The sequence below is a fragment of the Leptomonas pyrrhocoris genome (assembly GCF_001293395.1).
Source record: "Leptomonas pyrrhocoris isolate H10 chromosome Unknown, whole genome shotgun sequence".
Taxonomy (NCBI): Eukaryota; Euglenozoa; class Kinetoplastea; order Trypanosomatida; family Trypanosomatidae; genus Leptomonas; species Leptomonas pyrrhocoris.
Window position 1 is genome coordinate 273,653 of NW_015438375.1, and position 18,578 is coordinate 292,230.

General features: G+C 59.6%; 7 protein-coding genes across 15 annotated transcripts; all 7 read right to left on the reverse strand.

Moving 5' to 3' along the window:
- Nucleotides 1–49: 49 nt before the first annotated feature.
- Nucleotides 50–1,437, reverse strand: ABB37_07546 (beta-tubulin; the record flags this gene model as incomplete). Of its 3 annotated transcripts, none has more annotated exons than XM_015806224.1 (1): nucleotides 50–1,437. In XM_015806224.1, the coding sequence occupies exon 1, from the start codon at nucleotides 1,379–1,381 to the stop codon at nucleotides 50–52; it is 1,332 nt and encodes a 443-aa protein (XP_015655146.1). In that variant the 5' UTR covers nucleotides 1,382–1,437. The 3 variants fall into 3 exon arrangements, with proteins under 3 accessions (XP_015655146.1, XP_015655145.1, XP_015655144.1); XM_015806223.1 differs by having other exon boundaries at nucleotides 50–1,432; XM_015806222.1 differs by having other exon boundaries at nucleotides 50–1,427.
- A 731-nt stretch (nucleotides 1,438–2,168) lies between these two features.
- Nucleotides 2,169–3,556, reverse strand: ABB37_07547 (beta-tubulin; the record flags this gene model as incomplete). Of its 2 annotated transcripts, none has more annotated exons than XM_015806226.1 (1): nucleotides 2,169–3,556. In XM_015806226.1, the coding sequence occupies exon 1, from the start codon at nucleotides 3,498–3,500 to the stop codon at nucleotides 2,169–2,171; it is 1,332 nt and encodes a 443-aa protein (XP_015655148.1). In that variant the 5' UTR covers nucleotides 3,501–3,556. The 2 variants fall into 2 exon arrangements, with proteins under 2 accessions (XP_015655148.1, XP_015655147.1); XM_015806225.1 differs by having other exon boundaries at nucleotides 2,169–3,551.
- Nucleotides 3,557–4,287: 731 nt separating this feature from the next.
- ABB37_07548 (beta-tubulin) lies at nucleotides 4,288–5,675 on the reverse strand (the record flags this gene model as incomplete). 2 transcript variants are annotated; one of them, XM_015806228.1, is made up of 1 exon in its annotated part: nucleotides 4,288–5,675. In XM_015806228.1, exon 1 carries the CDS (start codon nucleotides 5,617–5,619, stop codon nucleotides 4,288–4,290), a length of 1,332 nt encoding a protein of 443 aa, XP_015655150.1. In that variant the 5' UTR covers nucleotides 5,620–5,675. The 2 variants fall into 2 exon arrangements, with proteins under 2 accessions (XP_015655150.1, XP_015655149.1); XM_015806227.1 differs by having other exon boundaries at nucleotides 4,288–5,670.
- A 731-nt stretch (nucleotides 5,676–6,406) lies between these two features.
- Nucleotides 6,407–7,794, reverse strand: ABB37_07549 (beta-tubulin; the record flags this gene model as incomplete). 2 transcript variants are annotated; one of them, XM_015806230.1, is made up of 1 exon in its annotated part: nucleotides 6,407–7,794. In XM_015806230.1, exon 1 carries the CDS (start codon nucleotides 7,736–7,738, stop codon nucleotides 6,407–6,409), a length of 1,332 nt encoding a protein of 443 aa, XP_015655152.1. In that variant the 5' UTR covers nucleotides 7,739–7,794. The 2 variants fall into 2 exon arrangements, with proteins under 2 accessions (XP_015655152.1, XP_015655151.1); XM_015806229.1 differs by having other exon boundaries at nucleotides 6,407–7,789.
- Nucleotides 7,795–8,525: 731 nt separating this feature from the next.
- ABB37_07550 (beta-tubulin) lies at nucleotides 8,526–9,913 on the reverse strand (the record flags this gene model as incomplete). Of its 2 annotated transcripts, none has more annotated exons than XM_015806232.1 (1): nucleotides 8,526–9,913. In XM_015806232.1, the coding sequence occupies exon 1, from the start codon at nucleotides 9,855–9,857 to the stop codon at nucleotides 8,526–8,528; it is 1,332 nt and encodes a 443-aa protein (XP_015655154.1). In that variant the 5' UTR covers nucleotides 9,858–9,913. The 2 variants fall into 2 exon arrangements, with proteins under 2 accessions (XP_015655154.1, XP_015655153.1); XM_015806231.1 differs by having other exon boundaries at nucleotides 8,526–9,908.
- Nucleotides 9,914–10,644: 731 nt separating this feature from the next.
- On the reverse strand, nucleotides 10,645–12,032 carry ABB37_07551 (beta-tubulin; the record flags this gene model as incomplete). 2 transcript variants are annotated; one of them, XM_015806234.1, is made up of 1 exon in its annotated part: nucleotides 10,645–12,032. In XM_015806234.1, exon 1 carries the CDS (start codon nucleotides 11,974–11,976, stop codon nucleotides 10,645–10,647), a length of 1,332 nt encoding a protein of 443 aa, XP_015655156.1. In that variant the 5' UTR covers nucleotides 11,977–12,032. The 2 variants fall into 2 exon arrangements, with proteins under 2 accessions (XP_015655156.1, XP_015655155.1); XM_015806233.1 differs by having other exon boundaries at nucleotides 10,645–12,027.
- A 633-nt stretch (nucleotides 12,033–12,665) lies between these two features.
- On the reverse strand, nucleotides 12,666–18,346 carry ABB37_07552 (hypothetical protein; the record flags this gene model as incomplete). 2 transcript variants are annotated; one of them, XM_015806236.1, is made up of 1 exon in its annotated part: nucleotides 12,666–18,346. In XM_015806236.1, the coding sequence occupies exon 1, from the start codon at nucleotides 18,036–18,038 to the stop codon at nucleotides 12,666–12,668; it is 5,373 nt and encodes a 1,790-aa protein (XP_015655158.1). In that variant the 5' UTR covers nucleotides 18,039–18,346. The 2 variants fall into 2 exon arrangements, with proteins under 2 accessions (XP_015655158.1, XP_015655157.1); XM_015806235.1 differs by having other exon boundaries at nucleotides 12,666–18,308.
- Between the last annotated feature and the right edge of the window lie 232 nt (nucleotides 18,347–18,578).

Consider the following 18,578-nt stretch of genomic DNA (forward strand, 5'->3'; position numbering starts at 1 on the left):
GTACTTCCCCTCACGCGCGCGCACACGCTGGCACACGCCCTTCCACTCTCTAGTAGGCCTCCTCCTCCTCGTCGAACTCGCCCTCCTCCTCCACGGTGGCGTCCTGGTACTGCTGGTACTCGGACACGAGATCGTTCATGTTGGACTCCGCCTCCGTGAACTCCATCTCGTCCATGCCCTCGCCGGTGTACCAGTGGAGGAAGGCCTTGCGGCGGAACATGCCCGTGAACTGCTCGCCGACGCGGCGGAACATCTCCTGGATGCAGGTGTTGTTGCCGATGAACGTCACCGACATCTTCAGGCCCTTCGGCGGGATATCGCAGATGGACGACTTTATGTTGTTCGGGATCCACTCGATGAAGTAGCTCGAGTTCTTGTTTTGCACGTTCAGCATCTGCTCGTCCACCTCCTTGGTCGACATGCGGCCGCGGAACAGGGCGGACGCCGTCAGGTAGCGGCCGTGGCGCGGGTCGGCGGCCTGCATCATGTTCTTCGCGTCGAACATCTGCTGCGTCAGCTCCGCGACGGACAGGCCGCGGTACTGCTGCGAGCCGCGGCTCGTCAGCGGCGCGAAGCCCATCATGAAGAAGTGCAGACGCGGGAACGGCACCAGGTTCACCGCCAGCTTGCGCAGGTCGGAGTTCAGCTGGCCGGGGAAGCGCAGGCAGCACGTCACGCCCGACATCACAGCAGCCACCAGGTGGTTCAGGTCGCCGAACGTCGGCGTCGTCAGCTTCAGCGTGCGGAAGCAAATGTCGTACAAGGCCTCGTTATCAATGCACATCGACTCGTCGGAGTTCTCCACCAGCTGGTGCACCGACAGCGTTGTGTTGTACGGCTCCACCACCGTGTCCGACACGCGCGGCGACGGGATGACGGAGAAGGTCATCATGATGCGGTCCGGGTACTCCTCGCGCAGCTTCGAGATCAGCAGCGTACCCATGCCAGAGCCCGTGCCACCGCCGAGGGAGTGCGACAGCTGGAAGCCCTGCAGGCAGTCGCAGCTCTCCGCCTCCTTGCGGCACACGTCCAGCACGGAGTCGATCAGCTCCGCACCCTCCGTGTAGTGGCCCTTGGCCCAGTTGTTGCCGGCGCCGGACTGACCAAAGATAAAGTTGTCCGGGCGGAACAGCTGGCCGTACGGACCAGCGCGGACGGAGTCCATCGTGCCCGGCTCCAGGTCCATCAGCACCGCGCGAGGCACGTAGCGACCGCCGGTCGACTCATCAAAGTACACGTTGATGCGCTCCAGCTGCAGATCCGAGTCGCCCTGGTAGGAACCAGTCGGATCAACACCGTGTTCGTCAGAAATTACCTCCCAGAACTTCGAGCCAATCTGGTTGCCACACTGGCCCGCCTGGCAGGAAACGATCTCACGCATTTTGAAAAAGCTGTAGTGAAGCGGTTCGGTAGAAAACGGGAAACCCTAGACTTAACTTTTCGTTTTGGCGGCAGCGTTTTGGCGGCGGTTTGTACGGCGGTTAACGCAAGAGATACAAAAGGAAAAGACGAGGGGAGAAGAGTCAGATGAGCGGCGGAGTGGTTTGTTTGCTTTTTGGAACGAGAAAAGATGCACAGCACGGAGTCGAGCATCACCGCAGTGGTGAGCGGGAATGCTCGCTTCTCGCTGTGGCCCCTCGAGAACATCCGTCGTGCAGCACTCACGTGCTTCTTTTCGGGCCGCGTCAACGGAGGGAGACGAGTTTTCTTCGTGGGTTGTAAACTTCGGTTTTCAGAAAAGTTCAGCGTGTAGGTGTGCTCGCGTAGAAGCGAAAGAAAAAAAGGAAAGGGCGCGCAGGCACACCTTTCACTCCCACGCACTGAAAAGAAAGAAAAAAAAAATACATACTCACTGACGCAACGCAGACAATGTGGCGGTGGCCCACGGAACTCTTGCAAGGAGGAGGTGAAAACAGGGGTCGATGCGTGTGCGGTGTCAGAGTTTCGCCCACCAAACGAGTATTGCGGGCGAGAAAGAAATGGAAAAGAAAAACCAATGTTCTGTTCGGTACAGCGAAAAACAAAAATACCAGAAAAAGAGAAGCGAGAAAAGAAACGGGAGGGAAGGAGGCGGCGCTCGCGGGGAGAAATACGAAGACGAAACGCCTCGACGCAAACCGTACTTCCCCTCACGCGCGCGCACACGCTGGCACACGCCCTTCCACTCTCTAGTAGGCCTCCTCCTCCTCGTCGAACTCGCCCTCCTCCTCCACGGTGGCGTCCTGGTACTGCTGGTACTCGGACACGAGATCGTTCATGTTGGACTCCGCCTCCGTGAACTCCATCTCGTCCATGCCCTCGCCGGTGTACCAGTGGAGGAAGGCCTTGCGGCGGAACATGCCCGTGAACTGCTCGCCGACGCGGCGGAACATCTCCTGGATGCAGGTGTTGTTGCCGATGAACGTCACCGACATCTTCAGGCCCTTCGGCGGGATATCGCAGATGGACGACTTTATGTTGTTCGGGATCCACTCGATGAAGTAGCTCGAGTTCTTGTTTTGCACGTTCAGCATCTGCTCGTCCACCTCCTTGGTCGACATGCGGCCGCGGAACAGGGCGGACGCCGTCAGGTAGCGGCCGTGGCGCGGGTCGGCGGCCTGCATCATGTTCTTCGCGTCGAACATCTGCTGCGTCAGCTCCGCGACGGACAGGCCGCGGTACTGCTGCGAGCCGCGGCTCGTCAGCGGCGCGAAGCCCATCATGAAGAAGTGCAGACGCGGGAACGGCACCAGGTTCACCGCCAGCTTGCGCAGGTCGGAGTTCAGCTGGCCGGGGAAGCGCAGGCAGCACGTCACGCCCGACATCACAGCAGCCACCAGGTGGTTCAGGTCGCCGAACGTCGGCGTCGTCAGCTTCAGCGTGCGGAAGCAAATGTCGTACAAGGCCTCGTTATCAATGCACATCGACTCGTCGGAGTTCTCCACCAGCTGGTGCACCGACAGCGTTGTGTTGTACGGCTCCACCACCGTGTCCGACACGCGCGGCGACGGGATGACGGAGAAGGTCATCATGATGCGGTCCGGGTACTCCTCGCGCAGCTTCGAGATCAGCAGCGTACCCATGCCAGAGCCCGTGCCACCGCCGAGGGAGTGCGACAGCTGGAAGCCCTGCAGGCAGTCGCAGCTCTCCGCCTCCTTGCGGCACACGTCCAGCACGGAGTCGATCAGCTCCGCACCCTCCGTGTAGTGGCCCTTGGCCCAGTTGTTGCCGGCGCCGGACTGACCAAAGATAAAGTTGTCCGGGCGGAACAGCTGGCCGTACGGACCAGCGCGGACGGAGTCCATCGTGCCCGGCTCCAGGTCCATCAGCACCGCGCGAGGCACGTAGCGACCGCCGGTCGACTCATCAAAGTACACGTTGATGCGCTCCAGCTGCAGATCCGAGTCGCCCTGGTAGGAACCAGTCGGATCAACACCGTGTTCGTCAGAAATTACCTCCCAGAACTTCGAGCCAATCTGGTTGCCACACTGGCCCGCCTGGCAGGAAACGATCTCACGCATTTTGAAAAAGCTGTAGTGAAGCGGTTCGGTAGAAAACGGGAAACCCTAGACTTAACTTTTCGTTTTGGCGGCAGCGTTTTGGCGGCGGTTTGTACGGCGGTTAACGCAAGAGATACAAAAGGAAAAGACGAGGGGAGAAGAGTCAGATGAGCGGCGGAGTGGTTTGTTTGCTTTTTGGAACGAGAAAAGATGCACAGCACGGAGTCGAGCATCACCGCAGTGGTGAGCGGGAATGCTCGCTTCTCGCTGTGGCCCCTCGAGAACATCCGTCGTGCAGCACTCACGTGCTTCTTTTCGGGCCGCGTCAACGGAGGGAGACGAGTTTTCTTCGTGGGTTGTAAACTTCGGTTTTCAGAAAAGTTCAGCGTGTAGGTGTGCTCGCGTAGAAGCGAAAGAAAAAAAGGAAAGGGCGCGCAGGCACACCTTTCACTCCCACGCACTGAAAAGAAAGAAAAAAAAAATACATACTCACTGACGCAACGCAGACAATGTGGCGGTGGCCCACGGAACTCTTGCAAGGAGGAGGTGAAAACAGGGGTCGATGCGTGTGCGGTGTCAGAGTTTCGCCCACCAAACGAGTATTGCGGGCGAGAAAGAAATGGAAAAGAAAAACCAATGTTCTGTTCGGTACAGCGAAAAACAAAAATACCAGAAAAAGAGAAGCGAGAAAAGAAACGGGAGGGAAGGAGGCGGCGCTCGCGGGGAGAAATACGAAGACGAAACGCCTCGACGCAAACCGTACTTCCCCTCACGCGCGCGCACACGCTGGCACACGCCCTTCCACTCTCTAGTAGGCCTCCTCCTCCTCGTCGAACTCGCCCTCCTCCTCCACGGTGGCGTCCTGGTACTGCTGGTACTCGGACACGAGATCGTTCATGTTGGACTCCGCCTCCGTGAACTCCATCTCGTCCATGCCCTCGCCGGTGTACCAGTGGAGGAAGGCCTTGCGGCGGAACATGCCCGTGAACTGCTCGCCGACGCGGCGGAACATCTCCTGGATGCAGGTGTTGTTGCCGATGAACGTCACCGACATCTTCAGGCCCTTCGGCGGGATATCGCAGATGGACGACTTTATGTTGTTCGGGATCCACTCGATGAAGTAGCTCGAGTTCTTGTTTTGCACGTTCAGCATCTGCTCGTCCACCTCCTTGGTCGACATGCGGCCGCGGAACAGGGCGGACGCCGTCAGGTAGCGGCCGTGGCGCGGGTCGGCGGCCTGCATCATGTTCTTCGCGTCGAACATCTGCTGCGTCAGCTCCGCGACGGACAGGCCGCGGTACTGCTGCGAGCCGCGGCTCGTCAGCGGCGCGAAGCCCATCATGAAGAAGTGCAGACGCGGGAACGGCACCAGGTTCACCGCCAGCTTGCGCAGGTCGGAGTTCAGCTGGCCGGGGAAGCGCAGGCAGCACGTCACGCCCGACATCACAGCAGCCACCAGGTGGTTCAGGTCGCCGAACGTCGGCGTCGTCAGCTTCAGCGTGCGGAAGCAAATGTCGTACAAGGCCTCGTTATCAATGCACATCGACTCGTCGGAGTTCTCCACCAGCTGGTGCACCGACAGCGTTGTGTTGTACGGCTCCACCACCGTGTCCGACACGCGCGGCGACGGGATGACGGAGAAGGTCATCATGATGCGGTCCGGGTACTCCTCGCGCAGCTTCGAGATCAGCAGCGTACCCATGCCAGAGCCCGTGCCACCGCCGAGGGAGTGCGACAGCTGGAAGCCCTGCAGGCAGTCGCAGCTCTCCGCCTCCTTGCGGCACACGTCCAGCACGGAGTCGATCAGCTCCGCACCCTCCGTGTAGTGGCCCTTGGCCCAGTTGTTGCCGGCGCCGGACTGACCAAAGATAAAGTTGTCCGGGCGGAACAGCTGGCCGTACGGACCAGCGCGGACGGAGTCCATCGTGCCCGGCTCCAGGTCCATCAGCACCGCGCGAGGCACGTAGCGACCGCCGGTCGACTCATCAAAGTACACGTTGATGCGCTCCAGCTGCAGATCCGAGTCGCCCTGGTAGGAACCAGTCGGATCAACACCGTGTTCGTCAGAAATTACCTCCCAGAACTTCGAGCCAATCTGGTTGCCACACTGGCCCGCCTGGCAGGAAACGATCTCACGCATTTTGAAAAAGCTGTAGTGAAGCGGTTCGGTAGAAAACGGGAAACCCTAGACTTAACTTTTCGTTTTGGCGGCAGCGTTTTGGCGGCGGTTTGTACGGCGGTTAACGCAAGAGATACAAAAGGAAAAGACGAGGGGAGAAGAGTCAGATGAGCGGCGGAGTGGTTTGTTTGCTTTTTGGAACGAGAAAAGATGCACAGCACGGAGTCGAGCATCACCGCAGTGGTGAGCGGGAATGCTCGCTTCTCGCTGTGGCCCCTCGAGAACATCCGTCGTGCAGCACTCACGTGCTTCTTTTCGGGCCGCGTCAACGGAGGGAGACGAGTTTTCTTCGTGGGTTGTAAACTTCGGTTTTCAGAAAAGTTCAGCGTGTAGGTGTGCTCGCGTAGAAGCGAAAGAAAAAAAGGAAAGGGCGCGCAGGCACACCTTTCACTCCCACGCACTGAAAAGAAAGAAAAAAAAAATACATACTCACTGACGCAACGCAGACAATGTGGCGGTGGCCCACGGAACTCTTGCAAGGAGGAGGTGAAAACAGGGGTCGATGCGTGTGCGGTGTCAGAGTTTCGCCCACCAAACGAGTATTGCGGGCGAGAAAGAAATGGAAAAGAAAAACCAATGTTCTGTTCGGTACAGCGAAAAACAAAAATACCAGAAAAAGAGAAGCGAGAAAAGAAACGGGAGGGAAGGAGGCGGCGCTCGCGGGGAGAAATACGAAGACGAAACGCCTCGACGCAAACCGTACTTCCCCTCACGCGCGCGCACACGCTGGCACACGCCCTTCCACTCTCTAGTAGGCCTCCTCCTCCTCGTCGAACTCGCCCTCCTCCTCCACGGTGGCGTCCTGGTACTGCTGGTACTCGGACACGAGATCGTTCATGTTGGACTCCGCCTCCGTGAACTCCATCTCGTCCATGCCCTCGCCGGTGTACCAGTGGAGGAAGGCCTTGCGGCGGAACATGCCCGTGAACTGCTCGCCGACGCGGCGGAACATCTCCTGGATGCAGGTGTTGTTGCCGATGAACGTCACCGACATCTTCAGGCCCTTCGGCGGGATATCGCAGATGGACGACTTTATGTTGTTCGGGATCCACTCGATGAAGTAGCTCGAGTTCTTGTTTTGCACGTTCAGCATCTGCTCGTCCACCTCCTTGGTCGACATGCGGCCGCGGAACAGGGCGGACGCCGTCAGGTAGCGGCCGTGGCGCGGGTCGGCGGCCTGCATCATGTTCTTCGCGTCGAACATCTGCTGCGTCAGCTCCGCGACGGACAGGCCGCGGTACTGCTGCGAGCCGCGGCTCGTCAGCGGCGCGAAGCCCATCATGAAGAAGTGCAGACGCGGGAACGGCACCAGGTTCACCGCCAGCTTGCGCAGGTCGGAGTTCAGCTGGCCGGGGAAGCGCAGGCAGCACGTCACGCCCGACATCACAGCAGCCACCAGGTGGTTCAGGTCGCCGAACGTCGGCGTCGTCAGCTTCAGCGTGCGGAAGCAAATGTCGTACAAGGCCTCGTTATCAATGCACATCGACTCGTCGGAGTTCTCCACCAGCTGGTGCACCGACAGCGTTGTGTTGTACGGCTCCACCACCGTGTCCGACACGCGCGGCGACGGGATGACGGAGAAGGTCATCATGATGCGGTCCGGGTACTCCTCGCGCAGCTTCGAGATCAGCAGCGTACCCATGCCAGAGCCCGTGCCACCGCCGAGGGAGTGCGACAGCTGGAAGCCCTGCAGGCAGTCGCAGCTCTCCGCCTCCTTGCGGCACACGTCCAGCACGGAGTCGATCAGCTCCGCACCCTCCGTGTAGTGGCCCTTGGCCCAGTTGTTGCCGGCGCCGGACTGACCAAAGATAAAGTTGTCCGGGCGGAACAGCTGGCCGTACGGACCAGCGCGGACGGAGTCCATCGTGCCCGGCTCCAGGTCCATCAGCACCGCGCGAGGCACGTAGCGACCGCCGGTCGACTCATCAAAGTACACGTTGATGCGCTCCAGCTGCAGATCCGAGTCGCCCTGGTAGGAACCAGTCGGATCAACACCGTGTTCGTCAGAAATTACCTCCCAGAACTTCGAGCCAATCTGGTTGCCACACTGGCCCGCCTGGCAGGAAACGATCTCACGCATTTTGAAAAAGCTGTAGTGAAGCGGTTCGGTAGAAAACGGGAAACCCTAGACTTAACTTTTCGTTTTGGCGGCAGCGTTTTGGCGGCGGTTTGTACGGCGGTTAACGCAAGAGATACAAAAGGAAAAGACGAGGGGAGAAGAGTCAGATGAGCGGCGGAGTGGTTTGTTTGCTTTTTGGAACGAGAAAAGATGCACAGCACGGAGTCGAGCATCACCGCAGTGGTGAGCGGGAATGCTCGCTTCTCGCTGTGGCCCCTCGAGAACATCCGTCGTGCAGCACTCACGTGCTTCTTTTCGGGCCGCGTCAACGGAGGGAGACGAGTTTTCTTCGTGGGTTGTAAACTTCGGTTTTCAGAAAAGTTCAGCGTGTAGGTGTGCTCGCGTAGAAGCGAAAGAAAAAAAGGAAAGGGCGCGCAGGCACACCTTTCACTCCCACGCACTGAAAAGAAAGAAAAAAAAAATACATACTCACTGACGCAACGCAGACAATGTGGCGGTGGCCCACGGAACTCTTGCAAGGAGGAGGTGAAAACAGGGGTCGATGCGTGTGCGGTGTCAGAGTTTCGCCCACCAAACGAGTATTGCGGGCGAGAAAGAAATGGAAAAGAAAAACCAATGTTCTGTTCGGTACAGCGAAAAACAAAAATACCAGAAAAAGAGAAGCGAGAAAAGAAACGGGAGGGAAGGAGGCGGCGCTCGCGGGGAGAAATACGAAGACGAAACGCCTCGACGCAAACCGTACTTCCCCTCACGCGCGCGCACACGCTGGCACACGCCCTTCCACTCTCTAGTAGGCCTCCTCCTCCTCGTCGAACTCGCCCTCCTCCTCCACGGTGGCGTCCTGGTACTGCTGGTACTCGGACACGAGATCGTTCATGTTGGACTCCGCCTCCGTGAACTCCATCTCGTCCATGCCCTCGCCGGTGTACCAGTGGAGGAAGGCCTTGCGGCGGAACATGCCCGTGAACTGCTCGCCGACGCGGCGGAACATCTCCTGGATGCAGGTGTTGTTGCCGATGAACGTCACCGACATCTTCAGGCCCTTCGGCGGGATATCGCAGATGGACGACTTTATGTTGTTCGGGATCCACTCGATGAAGTAGCTCGAGTTCTTGTTTTGCACGTTCAGCATCTGCTCGTCCACCTCCTTGGTCGACATGCGGCCGCGGAACAGGGCGGACGCCGTCAGGTAGCGGCCGTGGCGCGGGTCGGCGGCCTGCATCATGTTCTTCGCGTCGAACATCTGCTGCGTCAGCTCCGCGACGGACAGGCCGCGGTACTGCTGCGAGCCGCGGCTCGTCAGCGGCGCGAAGCCCATCATGAAGAAGTGCAGACGCGGGAACGGCACCAGGTTCACCGCCAGCTTGCGCAGGTCGGAGTTCAGCTGGCCGGGGAAGCGCAGGCAGCACGTCACGCCCGACATCACAGCAGCCACCAGGTGGTTCAGGTCGCCGAACGTCGGCGTCGTCAGCTTCAGCGTGCGGAAGCAAATGTCGTACAAGGCCTCGTTATCAATGCACATCGACTCGTCGGAGTTCTCCACCAGCTGGTGCACCGACAGCGTTGTGTTGTACGGCTCCACCACCGTGTCCGACACGCGCGGCGACGGGATGACGGAGAAGGTCATCATGATGCGGTCCGGGTACTCCTCGCGCAGCTTCGAGATCAGCAGCGTACCCATGCCAGAGCCCGTGCCACCGCCGAGGGAGTGCGACAGCTGGAAGCCCTGCAGGCAGTCGCAGCTCTCCGCCTCCTTGCGGCACACGTCCAGCACGGAGTCGATCAGCTCCGCACCCTCCGTGTAGTGGCCCTTGGCCCAGTTGTTGCCGGCGCCGGACTGACCAAAGATAAAGTTGTCCGGGCGGAACAGCTGGCCGTACGGACCAGCGCGGACGGAGTCCATCGTGCCCGGCTCCAGGTCCATCAGCACCGCGCGAGGCACGTAGCGACCGCCGGTCGACTCATCAAAGTACACGTTGATGCGCTCCAGCTGCAGATCCGAGTCGCCCTGGTAGGAACCAGTCGGATCAACACCGTGTTCGTCAGAAATTACCTCCCAGAACTTCGAGCCAATCTGGTTGCCACACTGGCCCGCCTGGCAGGAAACGATCTCACGCATTTTGAAAAAGCTGTAGTGAAGCGGTTCGGTAGAAAACGGGAAACCCTAGACTTAACTTTTCGTTTTGGCGGCAGCGTTTTGGCGGCGGTTTGTACGGCGGTTAACGCAAGAGATACAAAAGGAAAAGACGAGGGGAGAAGAGTCAGATGAGCGGCGGAGTGGTTTGTTTGCTTTTTGGAACGAGAAAAGATGCACAGCACGGAGTCGAGCATCACCGCAGTGGTGAGCGGGAATGCTCGCTTCTCGCTGTGGCCCCTCGAGAACATCCGTCGTGCAGCACTCACGTGCTTCTTTTCGGGCCGCGTCAACGGAGGGAGACGAGTTTTCTTCGTGGGTTGTAAACTTCGGTTTTCAGAAAAGTTCAGCGTGTAGGTGTGCTCGCGTAGAAGCGAAAGAAAAAAAGGAAAGGGCGCGCAGGCACACCTTTCACTCCCACGCACTGAAAAGAAAGAAAAAAAAAATACATACTCACTGACGCAACGCAGACAATGTGGCGGTGGCCCACGGAACTCTTGCAAGGAGGAGGTGAAAACAGGGGTCGATGCGTGTGCGGTGTCAGAGTTTCGCCCACCAAACGAGTATTGCGGGCGAGAAAGAAATGGAAAAGAAAAACCAATGTTCTGTTCGGTACAGCGAAAAACAAAAATACCAGAAAAAGAGAAGCGAGAAAAGAAACGGGAGGGAAGGAGGCGGCGCTCGCGGGGAGAAATACGAAGACGAAACGCCTCGACGCAAACCGTACTTCCCCTCACGCGCGCGCACACGCTGGCACACGCCCTTCCACTCTCTAGTAGGCCTCCTCCTCCTCGTCGAACTCGCCCTCCTCCTCCACGGTGGCGTCCTGGTACTGCTGGTACTCGGACACGAGATCGTTCATGTTGGACTCCGCCTCCGTGAACTCCATCTCGTCCATGCCCTCGCCGGTGTACCAGTGGAGGAAGGCCTTGCGGCGGAACATGCCCGTGAACTGCTCGCCGACGCGGCGGAACATCTCCTGGATGCAGGTGTTGTTGCCGATGAACGTCACCGACATCTTCAGGCCCTTCGGCGGGATATCGCAGATGGACGACTTTATGTTGTTCGGGATCCACTCGATGAAGTAGCTCGAGTTCTTGTTTTGCACGTTCAGCATCTGCTCGTCCACCTCCTTGGTCGACATGCGGCCGCGGAACAGGGCGGACGCCGTCAGGTAGCGGCCGTGGCGCGGGTCGGCGGCCTGCATCATGTTCTTCGCGTCGAACATCTGCTGCGTCAGCTCCGCGACGGACAGGCCGCGGTACTGCTGCGAGCCGCGGCTCGTCAGCGGCGCGAAGCCCATCATGAAGAAGTGCAGACGCGGGAACGGCACCAGGTTCACCGCCAGCTTGCGCAGGTCGGAGTTCAGCTGGCCGGGGAAGCGCAGGCAGCACGTCACGCCCGACATCACAGCAGCCACCAGGTGGTTCAGGTCGCCGAACGTCGGCGTCGTCAGCTTCAGCGTGCGGAAGCAAATGTCGTACAAGGCCTCGTTATCAATGCACATCGACTCGTCGGAGTTCTCCACCAGCTGGTGCACCGACAGCGTTGTGTTGTACGGCTCCACCACCGTGTCCGACACGCGCGGCGACGGGATGACGGAGAAGGTCATCATGATGCGGTCCGGGTACTCCTCGCGCAGCTTCGAGATCAGCAGCGTACCCATGCCAGAGCCCGTGCCACCGCCGAGGGAGTGCGACAGCTGGAAGCCCTGCAGGCAGTCGCAGCTCTCCGCCTCCTTGCGGCACACGTCCAGCACGGAGTCGATCAGCTCCGCACCCTCCGTGTAGTGGCCCTTGGCCCAGTTGTTGCCGGCGCCGGACTGACCAAAGATAAAGTTGTCCGGGCGGAACAGCTGGCCGTACGGACCAGCGCGGACGGAGTCCATCGTGCCCGGCTCCAGGTCCATCAGCACCGCGCGAGGCACGTAGCGACCGCCGGTCGACTCATCAAAGTACACGTTGATGCGCTCCAGCTGCAGATCCGAGTCGCCCTGGTAGGAACCAGTCGGATCAACACCGTGTTCGTCAGAAATTACCTCCCAGAACTTCGAGCCAATCTGGTTGCCACACTGGCCCGCCTGGCAGGAAACGATCTCACGCATTTTGAAAAAGCTGTAGTGAAGCGGTTCGGTAGAAAACGGGAAACCCTAGACTTAACTTTTCGTTTTGGCGGCAGCGTTTTGGCGGCGGTTTGTACGGCGGTTAACGCAAGAGATACAAAAGGAAAAGACGAGGGGAGAAGAGTCAGATGAGCGGCGGAGTGGTTTGTTTGCTTTTTGGAACGAGAAAAGATGCACAGCACGGAGTCGAGCATCACCGCAGTGGTGAGCGGGAATGCTCGCTTCTCGCTGTGGCCCCTCGAGAACATCCGTCGTGCAGCACTCACGTGCTTCTTTTCGGGCCGCGTCAACGGAGGGAGACGAGTTTTCTTCGTGGGTTGTAAACTTCGGTTTTCAGAAAAGTTCAGCGTGTAGGTGTGCTCGCGTAGAAGCGAAAGAAAAAAAGGAAAGGGCGCGCAGGCACACCTTTCACTCCCACGCACTGAAAAGAACTGAGTAAGCGCAGGATTCCTCTCCACGAATCTGTGGGGTCGCGGTGAAGGTGCGATGAGTGGGGTGCAGGGTGCAAGGCGCGTCAATGGTACTGCGCTGCCGTCTTCGACGCAGCCTGCCAGAGGTACTACCACTACTACGACAAAATATAGACAGTTGCGCGCATAACTGTGTCTTTGGGCTTCCGAACGCAGACTTGCACATCATGTGCGGTAAGCTTGTTTCTCAGTCCTTCTTCGTTAGAGGAACGCGTCCACGTAGTCGTCCTCACTGGCCTTCGAGGCGACTCTGTGAGTGGTGGACACGGTAGCACTGCGCTGAGGTGCACGAAAATCGCCACGGCGGCGCGCCTCGGCGCTGGCTGTTCTCGTGTCACGGAAGCAACGGCGGAGAACTTCGCGTTGCCGCACACTCACTCTTTCCCGCCAGGCCTGTCGCAGCGGCACCAGCTGTTGTGGCGGCTCTGAAGATGGGCAGTACGACGTGACCTGCACCGACGGTAGAACCGCACGCAACGTTGAGATCTCGCCTTTGCGCGTCTCTGACGGACCGGCGAAGGTGTACATGAGAAACTCACTCATGTATACGTTGTAGCGGTGAAAGGGCCGGGTGCCCGCTGAGCAGCGAAAGCGGAGATGCAAGGAGGAAAGGAGGAGGCTGCCAATGCTCATCAAAAGATCCTGCGCCGTTGCTTCGCGTCGGTGACGACCATCTTCAGGCTTCACACCGGCCGAAAAGGATTCCAACAGAGCGTGGTGCGTCGTGACTTGGACCAGAATTGCATCCACATCCCTCTCGCACGTGTCCGTTTCCGTGGCACGCACAGGCAGCCCTCGCCAGCGCAGCACCGTTGCGGAGTTCACGCCTGCATGATACAGCAGCTGCGCCAGTGCACACTCCACGGACCAGGGGAACAGCGAGATGGCCCGTTGCCATCGACGTGTGAGGGAGGTCTGGGAGGCGGCGGAAGTGACCCGCCCGTCAGTGCCGTGCAAGATCAGGTTCAGTAACAAGAGTGAGAGCACATATACATCCGGACATGTCTGGCTGAGAACAAGAATGACCTGAACCATCAGTGTTGGCCTGCACAGCACCGCAGCTTTGTCAGCGCTTGCCGAGTCGGGGCTCCGCCGATTCCCTTCGTCGCCGTGTCGCACCCTTGCCTGTGCAGCCCATTCCATGGCGCAGAGGTTGTAGTACGTAGCCAACTGCCCACACCACGCAGCACTTCCAACTTGATCCATCGTAAAGGTCTTCGATGCACCATCCTTCAGCTCCGCCAGCGTCGCGAGCGTATTGCCCGAGTGCTGCGCATTCGCTACCCACGCGAGCAGCTCCAAAAGGGAAAAGAAAAGGTGTTGTGACGAGGGCAGGGTGGGCTGTAGAGCAGCAACAATCGCAACGCGGCAGCTCGCTTGCGCCTCCGCAGCTTCCGTCCAGCGTTGTTGATGTATGTCTTCACGTTGCGCCTGCTCCGCCGCTTCTGTTGCGGTCGGCGGCGTGCCCGCAGAGAGCCGAATCGTATCGTGCGAGTTCCACCGCGTGCTACGTCCTTCGTCCTCCGCAGTTGACTCTAGCATCTCCGACGTCGGCAGCGCCTCGCTCATGAAGAACTGCGCGGAGTCAGCAGCGGCGGCGTCCATTTCCACTGTCGCCTCCCTCGCCCAGCTAGTCGGCGCGTCGCTGTCCTCGTCGTCGTTCACCGCTGCTTCTCTCCAGCTGCTCGACGGCGTTGCTGCGGTGGTTTCCTCCTCCCCCGAAACGACCGCGATCTCCGAAGCAAGCTCGTCGAAGGCAATCGTGTGGTCCGCGTAGTCATCAGCCATCTTGTTGGCGTCGCCGTCGTGCGTTCGTCTTTGGGTGCTTTCCTCTTCGGTCGCCGCTTCGTCTTGCTCTACTCCATGAACGACTTCTTTTGTCACCGTGGAAGCACACGCGCACAGGTACCGGCGCAAATCCAGCACAACCCGCGCCGGCTCTGACACGACGATGGCCAGCTGCCAGAGATGTTTCACCACCTCCTCTGCGATATCAACCACATCCTTCGGGCGGTTGGTGCTGAGAGGCTCAGCTGGTGCCGTGCTCTCTCCTGCATCGTCGGAACTCTGACGAGGCGGCACACCGTTCGAGGCGGACGGAGAAGCGGCAGTCGGCAACGTAGAGAAGAAGGGACGTTGATTGCTGCCCAGAACATGCCAAGCGAGGGACCCGCTACCAAACGCAGCGTCGTTCGCACAGCCGCCTGCGTCCGTGTCCTCTTTTTCTTCCTTTTCCGCATCCCCACTGTCGTCGGTCAACGCTGACGCCGGAAGCCCGGACCACAGCAGTGCCGCTACTAGCCGCCGACGGCCCAGCTGCGGAGGAAGGCTGTTGAGCTGCGTTTGGAAGTCGCCATCAAACAGCAGCGCCAAGGCACCGTCTTTGCCGGACATGGTGGCACTGTACACCTGCATTCGTCGCAGGTAGGAGGCGACTATTGGGTGGCAAGCAGCCACGACGTCCCGCAGCACGCAAGGAACAAGTTCAGCAACCGTTGTCTCCTTTTGCGCTCTCCTGGGCCTTCCAGAGCTGAAGGCACCGCCAAAGACGGCCAGGGAATGGAGCAGCTTAAGCAACACAAAAAGCGATGGCTGCCCCATACTGCGCAGGCGGATAACCTCTTCGGAAGAGGGGGGAGAGATCGTCGTCCCACCGCCATGCGTCCTGCTCTCCAGCCCATCACCAGCATCAGACGCAGCAGATCGTAAAATTGGGAGCGTTGCATAGCTGCGAAAAATGTGGAGGAGCACGTCGGCCACCTCTTCTCTCAGCTCCTTGCACAAGTCCAGATAGTTCTGCATCTGTGTGCGTGCCTCGACGGAGCTCACGTGCGACGGCGGCGGTGGAAAAGGACACGGGCTTGCAAAACTGGGGAGAAGAGGTTGCGCATCACGGAGACGACGGCCACGGGGAGTAGGTTGGCGGCTGTTGTGCGGTACCGCGTCCTCTTCTGAGGCGACGGAAGGAGAAACCGCCTGCTGCGATCGCGCCGGTTCGCCCGCCGATGCAGCAGCAGCAATGTACGCTGCGCGCTCGCATCGCTCCGCGCGTGGGCACAGAAGGCTGTCTTCAGGTACTGCCCAGTTGTCGGCCAGCGCCTCCCCCTTCTCATCAGTCCACAGGAGTGCGTTCGCCTTTCGGTCACTCTTTCCAACGAGAGGGCGGCTCCGTTGCGTGCGTGCCAGTACACCCGTCCACGCCTGCATGGCCTCGACTCGTCCCTTGCTTAGCGGTTGAAACGCGCTATAGTACGTCGATGGCGCGGACGCGGCCCCTTCGATGGCCCACAGCGCCAAAAGCACCGTCGCCGTGCTGCCTGCGTGGAAGACGTTGGGAAAGACGTCACAGAACGTGTGGAACAGCTGGCCCCACAGCCGCGCAGGCGTGGCGGGTTGGTGGGCCGCGTTGTGCCGCAGCCAGCCGCAGTCCTGGAAGCAGAAGAGGGCGTGTGCAAAGACAAGGTGCACCCAACTTGGCAAGTCAGCATTGCTGTGTATAACGGACCCCTCCCCGAACGATCCCGCTGGTACTTCGTGCTGCACGGGTGCGCAGAGGAGTACCCGCATGGCTGGGGTGTAACGCTGATCCCGTACGTAGGCAATGCCCTCAGCGTTCGAGCGCCTTCCCTTTGCGTTGCGGCCGTCTGTAGTGGCATCGGAGGCTGCGCCGCTCGCACGTCGCTTCACCCTGCTTCCGTGTCGAAGAGCCAGTAAGTGCCCGCGCAGGTGCGCAACCGCAGACACGACTGCCACCAGCACCGCCCAATCCTCCCTCTTCTCTGCCGTCGAGTCAGCGGAAACATCCAAAGAAGAATTGTGATGAGAAGACGAGGGGGCGGCGTTGGCGTTGGGAGCGGCAGGGTGCAGGAGTTCATGCACCGACGGCGTCGACGACGGGGCGGACCCATCTGATTCGTGGGCGGAGCACACAACAGGCCACAGCCAATCTACAATGAAGCACCTTGCGATTTCGCGACCGCGATTCGCTGCTGTCTGCGTTGTACGCCGCTGCCGCTCCAACGCCGACGCACCATCCGCTGCCTTTTTCTGATCACTGGCTCTCGTCATCGTTGCCGTCGTAGGTGCATCCTCCCAGCTCCGCGGAGAGGTACTGCCCACCGCGATGGCCACTTCGAGAACACGGACAAACAAAGGACAGGTGATGAAGTTTCTGCGGTGGACCTGCCGCAGATGCGCGCGCAGGGCATCCTGATAACTAGGCGGAAAGACGGCGGCCGGGCAGAGAAAACCGCCAGCTGCGACGCGTGTGTTGTCCTTCAAGTTTTCTTGCGCCGTGACGTCGGAGGAAATGTGTGTGCAGATGTAGGCACGGAGGTGGTGCTCCACCGACGTCACGCTGTGCGTCGCCATGGTGGCCCGCTGCATTGTGGAGCGGCCCGGTGTGCCGTCGCTGCGGCCGGCCTCCGCAAGCCGCTGCTGCTGACGGAGCGTGCACGGAGGCAGGCGGTGAATCGACGAGGTCAGCTCCACCGGCACCTGGTCCGGATTCGCGTACCACCACAGCAGCACCAACTCTAACCCAAGCACGTGCGCCACTCTGTTGGAAGGCCCGTGGTTCATCATGTACTGCTCCCATTGCGCGTGCAGCGTGAAGGCAGACGCGCAGAGAAGGCTGCGGATGCCCTGCTCCAGACGCCGCCGCAGCTCTGCCGGCTGCTCGCGGTAGTCGTACAGGTACACGTCATACACCGCGCGTGCGTGGGAGTCGCCGGTTTGCGTCGCTGGAGAAGCGGTTATTGCCAGTGCGTCCACCTCGCAGTACTGCGTGAGGAAGGCCTGCTCGAGCATCGCACGCCAGAAGGGCAGCAGGAAACCCTCCGTCCACGCTGCGTCCTGCGGCCTCGCTGCCAGCTGTCGCCGCGCCATCTCGCGCAGCACGGCGTCCAAACGGCTCAGGACGCTGCCAAATGGCAGAAGAGCCCACTCCTTTGCGGGGTCATCGGTCAGACGCAGGTGGGCGTGCGGGTGCTCCGCCGCCGCCTCGGGCCGCAGAAACTCCCGTGGCTGGCGGACGCTGACGTAGAGCGTTGCCTCCTTCGCGTTGCCGAACACGTGATGAAGGAAGACGCCGTCGGCGCCGGAAGCATCCGCGGAAAAACGCGATGATAAATCTGATGAAGGCCGGCGGCTCCCGCCCAGCGGCGCATCATCCCCGCTCCTATTTGGTAGAGGTGGATCAGCGCGCAGCCCGACAAGGTACTGCAACCAAGGAGAAAGCTGAGGCGACGACGAGGATGTCGATGAGGCGTGCTGCCTTTGTAATCCGATTACACTACCGGGGCGAGCGACGTCGTCGACTGCGCGTTGAAAGGCGTGCGTGAAAGAGCCGTGCAGCAGCTCCTGTGTGCTTTCGACGCGGAGGTGTGTGGGTGGGTGCTCGTGCGGTGGCGGTGCTGACGGTGCTGCCGGAGGGGCAGGTGGAGTGAGCACAGAGGCGTATCGGAACGGTGTGCAGGTCCGCCTCGCAGAGCACCCGAGATGCCACGACTGGAGTCGTGGTAAAGCACGATGTAGCCGTTGTGGTGAAATGGCAAGGAAAGAGCGCGTAGACATGGATCAGCTTGGCCAATAGAGGCAACGTTGGGTGAGACCAAGGGGAGCCGTGCAGCTGTTATTCCAATTTAATGGTTGTGAAAAAGAAAAAAGGGTAAGATGCGAGTTATGTTGTGTCAGTTAGCCCAAACAAAAAAAAGTGTTCCATTGGATTTTATTTTCTCTTGTAAATGGTGGAACAGCGTTGACGGCAGCGTGCGATGAACTTCCAACTCCTGACCACAAACGTGGCTAACGGCCGAAATGTACACGGCCGCTTTCTCTTTTACCTTTCCCGAGATAACCGCGTCAATTTCCAAAAGAGACACTAAGCACCATCCGATCCGAGGAGAAAGAAGAAACAAAGGAGTTCAACAAACGCGAGACTTCGCTTAACTCATCAACGCGTTCATTAGAAGAAATGCGTCCTTCGATTTTGCTGAATCGTAAATGGCAGGCGGTCGCGAAAGAGAGAGGGGTGCCCACAAGACAGTGAGACGGTACGAGCTTGCCCATATCAGGAACGTCGTTCGCGGTTAGGTTGAGGAACAAATCGGATGC